At 42.6% G+C, this 6273-nt stretch overlaps 1 protein-coding gene across 1 annotated transcript in view; it reads left to right on the forward strand.

Moving 5' to 3' along the window:
- Positions 1–4813, forward strand: part of SHISA6 (shisa family member 6) — a 518048-nt gene extending 513235 nt beyond the window's left edge. The window contains exons 4-5 of the mRNA XM_015421874.1: positions 2105–2257; positions 4263–4813. Of these exons, the coding sequence (XP_015277360.1) occupies positions 2105–2257; positions 4263–4813 (704 nt within the window). The remainder of the gene's footprint in view (positions 1–2104; positions 2258–4262) is intronic.
- The last annotated feature ends 1460 nt before the right edge of the window (positions 4814–6273 follow it).

The following is a 6273-nucleotide window of genomic DNA, read 5'->3' on the forward strand; positions in this document are numbered from 1 at the left end:
TTGTTGACTGTCCTTTAAATGTGTGAACCTGGCTTATAATGAGTCAGACCATTGATCTATCCAGCCCAGTATAGTCTATTTTGACTGGAAGCACCTCTCTGGTGTCTTGGGCAGAGATCGTTTTTAATTGGAGCTATAGGGATTCAACTTGGGTCCTTCTGTGTGACCATATACACTTGAAAGGTTACTTGGACCAAGCTGTCTTCTTGGTGCAGGGGTTTGTTTCTTGTAGTAGAAGCTTGACAAGCGGTTTCTGTGGTCAGAGTCAGAAGGACCTGCTGGGGTAAAATTGAGACCCTTTGCATCATTTCTGTGTTAGTTCTTGATCCAGAAGAGGTGTAAAGACAGTGTGGCAACTTCCACTACTGATCAGAGCCACTCTTCCAAACCTATACCCTCTAGCTACAACCTGTAATCTTACAGTGTTATGCCTGCTGGAGTCACTGAATTCTACACTACATTCTTCCCAAAGCTTCTCTACAGTAAGCAAAGATGTAATTCTACTGATTCAGAAATATTCATGGTAAAAAAAATGGTAAGATGATAGATCATTGTACAAGTTGATAGAAAATTACGGCAAGTTTATACTGAAAGCATTTACAGACTCCTTTTAGGTATAATCATTGCCATTGTTACAATGAGAGCAATAATATTTTGATAATCCTCAGGAATGAATAATTAGCAACTAAGCATTTAAATAAAACTGTTCCTAGGCCCCGTTCATACGAGGGGTTTTGGTCCGGGAGCGAGACAGAACGAGGGCGGATCAAACGGGCACGATCCCACGGCAACATCTGGAAATCGTTGCCTGCCCGTCCCCGATCCGTCCCTCCTGGCAGAAAACCCGCACCAAAAAGAACCACCTACCTGGGTGGTTCTTCTGATTGAAGCGCCGCAAGCCAGGCCGTTGGCTCGCCGGCACGTCTTTGCGCCAGCTCATCCCCGGCTCCTAGCTGAACTGTGCATGCTCCGACATGCGAAGTTCGGCAGGCTCCCCGTCTGAACTGTGTTTTCTCCCTGGCATCTGATCGTGCCGGGGAGAAAAGGTGCCGCGGCCCAGGGGATCGTGGGATCCCGCCGCGGCGTCTCAACTTGGGCGTGGCTTATAAAAGCCGCGCTTTGAGCAACTTATCCCCTGCCGTGTGGCAGGGGCCCTAGTTCTTAGAACTGGGAATAAAACAACATGAGAAGAAATGACAGGGGGAGAGGCAGTGAGCTTCTTCTGGGACTAAGATTGCCAATCTCCAGGTGGCACCTTGAGATCTCCTGCTATAACAATTGATCTCCAGATGACCAAGATCAGTTCACCTGGAGAAAATGACTGCTTTGGAGGGTGGGCTCTATGGCATTGTACCCAGCTGAGGCCCCTCCCCTCCTAAACTCCAGGTATTTCACTACCCAGTCTTTTTCTGGGACTGATAAAGGATTAGAACACTCCACTATCTGATCCACTGGGGTGGGTGACATTTGGAAGAAGAACCTCCCTGGGGCCTTCTCACTAGTCAGAAAAATAGCAAGCTGGACCATTAATTTGTAAAAGAAAAGTACTTTATTTTGGTGTCAAAAGTTGAATTATACAATATTTCTGTAGGATTTCTGAGAAATTCGGTAGAATTTCTTGAGAATTTCTGTAGTCTGTGGGTGAAGGTAAGATTTATTTTCCTCTGTTTTAATCATACAGTGAAAGAAAGAGTGACCTTCACAGATATTGCAATAGTACATTATATAGAAACAGTGCAAAAAAGCATCTGCTCCACATGTTGGACTCAATTAAGAGATGGGTTCCTTCATATTCATTTCACAATGCATATAGAAATGAGCTACCAGCGGTTTGTTTGCCAAATCTACCTTTATGAAGGAGCCACAACTCTTGAGGTACAAATCAGTACACTTGGGATCCATTAATTATTGCAGTGGAAAGTGCTCTGAGTTCCTTGATTGTAGCTTGGGCAATGTTATTTTGAATTACATTGCAATTGAAGATAGGGTGATCTGATGGCTATAGCTAAAGCATTACACATCAACTGTTCCTGCATTGTTCTTGTGCCTTGGTTCCAATGGTAATCTCTCTCTCTCTCTCTCTCTTTCTCTCTCTCTCTCTTAGAAAAGCCACGGATGAACAGTATTCTTACCTCTGCAACTGAGCCCTACGATCTCTCCTTTTCTAGGTCCTTCCAGAACCTCTCTCACCTCCCACCGTCCTATGAATCTGCAATCAAGACTAACCCAAGTAAATATTCTTCCCTGAAGAGATTAAGTAGGTGTCTGCTCATTTCATTACCTTGATGCTCAATATGCATGGTTAGGGCGCAAAGTCAAAACTACTTCTCTCTGGCTGTCTGCCACCTTTGCTGAGTGGCTCTTATTCATTGTGACTTTCCATGGTAGACAGCCTGCAGGTGGAGATACTTGGATCAACAATAGCATGCAAAGGGCCTTTCTAGGTTTCTTTGGAATCTTGTTTCTTTTTTCTTTTTCTTTTGCCAAAGCCACCTGACTTTCATTTGTTTTTAATTCAAGAATAGTAAAAATGCAGTTTGGTTATTTTACATGTTATCAAATTCATTTTGCTGCATGTGGTGTAACCGTAGCTGTTTTCACAAGGTTTTTTTTGCTCAGCCGTGGCTTCCTTTCAGCAGCTCTGTTTTTGGAAGCATCCACATGTCATCCCTCTGCTTGTTCTGCCTTAATGTATTCCCCTGGTTTGCTGCAAACTTTCACATACCTGATATGATCTTTATGGAAAAGACTCCGCTTTGGATATGTCATGGATAGAAAGGTTCATATTTTGGGGGGTTCCTGTGCACATCAGCACCATTTTCCTTACCTTGGTCCCTACAGTGGCCGTTTCCCATTTCCAGGGTGGGGGGGGTTGGTCTTTTTAAAAAATAAGTAATATCTATATCGCTATAATGTTGGGATGATTAAATGCAACAATATACCAGTTCCCAGCTTTCCTTTTGTTAGGCAACTGAACGTATCTTGCCTAAAAAAACCCATGGAGCTTGCCATATCAGCTGTGACTTGATGGCAACCTCCCCCTTATAACTGTGCAACCAAAGGGGCTAGAGACTTACTTTAAAAAAAATGAATGCTGGGAACTAGATTATTGAAATAAATTGTCATAATGTTATAACATTTATAGTGCTATAGGTATTACCCATTTTTTTTTAAGCCTGGAAAAGCCCACCAGTGGCAGGAAGGAAATGGAAGCCATGGAGGGCTGAGGCAAGGAAAACATGTGGATACCCTGCTGCCTTTGCATTACTAGCAGCGACAAGAGTTACATAGAACCATCTTTGTGTAGAGTAGCCCATGATACAGTATCCTTTCTTGGCTGCAAACCTGAATTTATAACATAATTTGCTTTGTTTTCCAGATTCTATATACTCAGCAAATAGGCATTTTGCCATATTATTTACCATAAATGGACCAAAATCTTCCATAGGACAACTAAGCCCCTGTTCCAGTCATTGCATAACACTGCAACAGCCCTGATCCTGTGGCATGCTTGAGAAAGTTTGAGGATCAGTGTCCTTGCATAGATATGGTTGAAGGGATCATGACTTACTTTTCACACAGAAATTAAGTTCAGTCCAAAGAATCTCTGATGTCTAGACTCTGATGTCTAGACTTTGGAGTCTCCAACAAGAGAGTACCAATTATGAAAAAAGCAGCACTTTATACATAGCCAAGTGCTCTTCACCTTCAGTTACATCCTTTTCCAGGTTCAATTAGTATCTTCTGTGATACTGTAAAATAACCCAGCATTTTGATGTATCCCAAGCACATGGAGCATTCCAAAAGAAGAACATGTTCTTCTTCAGTTTTTAATGAAATTAATTTATTATTTAAATTGGTTTGCAATAATTGATTATAAAATTAAAATCTTGGTAGGAAGCTTCTTTGTATGTTTACTTTTCCCCAGTGTACTGTGTGTAAAAAAAACTCTCCACGCATCTGATGAAGTGAGCTGTGACATATGAAAGTTTCTGTTTGAATTAACGTTGTTAGTGTTGTAAGATGCCACTGGATTCATGTATATTGCACATCCTTTGATACAGAGAGGGGTATTTGATAGGTGATGTAATGAAGCTTTAATGTTGCCAGTGTTGGCAGCCTTCTAGTTTGCTGCTCCTGAAGATGCTACTGTCCAGACTATACTTTCCCAAAATGGCAGGAAGCATACATTCTCTGCTTTCCTCCTTCCCTGTGATGTTTCAAACCTTAGTATGATTTTGGTATTTCCTTTCTGCTCACAGCTGACAAGGATGCTGAAGAATACTACTCAAGAAAGAGGCACCTTCCTGACTTAGCAGCAAGAGGGACTCTCCCTCTCAATGTCATCCAGCTAACCCAGAAACAGACCAACCAAAGGGAGCGGCCATGCCGTGTGATGCGGGCCATGTCCCAGGACCGAGTGCTGTCCCCAGAAAGGGTTATGCCTGAAGAATTCAGCATGTCTTATGAGCGGATCCTCTCTGATGAACGGTTATTGTCCACTGAACGCCTACATTCCCAAGACCCACTGCTGTCTCCAGAGCACTCAGGTTTTGGAGAGCAGTCTATGTCACGGGCTTTGTCACACTCAGACGTCTTTGTTTCTACACCTGTCTTGGATCGTTACCGGATGACTAAAATGCACTCCCATCCCAGTGCCTCAAATAACTTATACAACACCTTGAGTATGAACCAAACCTCTGCCAAGCGCCAGGCATTCGCCTCCAGGAGGCACAACACAGTGGAGCAGCTACACTATATCCCAGGACACCACCATTACCGCACAGGTAGCAAGACAGAGGTGACTGTTTGATCAGACACTGTGCATAGATAATCCATATGGACTGGGGTGGCATCAGTGCCATACACTGCAGTGGCCTTATGGCCAAGATAACCTCTAATCCCATGTCTGAAAAGACAGACTCTTCCGACAGTCCTGTCTGTGTCATGTTATTACTCATCTACATGTTATTGACATGAAGGGGGGGGAACTGGAGAGATACAGGTAAGAGTTCCTGACATGCTCAGTTTCTGTCAAGAAAAGCCATACCAGATGATGGCTCCTTTCAAGGGCTTGCCTGCACCTTCTCTCTATTTTTGAATGATCGGTTTTTAAAGTTCTTCATTAAAAACAGAGAAGAGTTATACGATTGGTGTGATAAGGCAAATTTTGAAAGCTCCATAACTGGCACGTTGGGATCCTGTTGTGATCTCTATATTTCCCAGGTGTTGAATTTTACAAAAGACTTCCTGACAGACAACAATTCCAGCTGCAATCCTTCCTGTACCTTTGGAGGTGGTAACCCATTTTCATGGATCCTTGGTTCTTCCTGGTCCTTGGGAGAAATTCCAGTGGCCCACTGTTACTGCTGAGTAGCAATGGTTGTTATGGATGGGAAACCATTATTTTACATGTAACTGTAAAATAGAAGTACGCCAGTGCCTATAAATTGTCAACCCTCTAGATGGATGAAGGAGTGAGATGGATTTGTTTATAAGCACAATTCCAGGAGTGTTCGCCAGCCCCCATCTTTTCTTCCAAACATCCTCATCCATAAATCCCCAAAATGTAAAATAAATGGGGGAATGGAACAGAGCTACTTCCATTAGCAAGAGGCACCCAAATGTCACCTTTCACACAACTAAATTCCATTCAATTTTTTATCTTCAGGATTTTGTTCTCCATGAGAAAGACACAGTAGAGTCTGAGAGAAACAAAGTGGTTGTAACCTGATGATCAATATGTGGACAGTTGGTCACAGTTCAGTCTGTGCTTGATTCATTGCCAGCTTGTAATTTTCACTATCCATGGGAAGTTCTGCAAAGGACTGGTTGCTTTACAGGATCCTCTTAGAAACATTTATATTCTCATAGTGTTCTCCTTTCATCAAATGGCGGCATAACAGTTTTTGGAATGCCTGACTTGCTACATCCAAATCCCATCCAAAAGATGCCTGTGCATCTCATATACCAATTGGGTACATTGTATAGCCACTGTGAAAGTGGTGTTTAGACACTGAGTGTCTGTAAAGTCTTTCAAACAAATATTTGCAGGTCCAGCATTTGTTGGATTTTGTACAGTTGGAAACAGATTTTAATTTTAACTAATATATACACTGAAATGCCCCATCTTTCCACCTGGAAGATCTCCAAACCACTGATTAAACATGAGGGGCAAGCATGAGTCAGTGAACTATTGATTCATTTCATTATGTACTTGCAAACCCAGAATACAAATACACATGATGGCCTGCACAGCAGCACCTGGAACTC

This window comes from Gekko japonicus, unplaced genomic scaffold, assembly GCF_001447785.1.
Source record: "Gekko japonicus isolate JY-2015 unplaced genomic scaffold, Gekko_japonicus_V1.1 scaffold820, whole genome shotgun sequence".
In the NCBI taxonomy this organism is placed as follows: Eukaryota; Metazoa; Chordata; class Lepidosauria; order Squamata; family Gekkonidae; genus Gekko; species Gekko japonicus.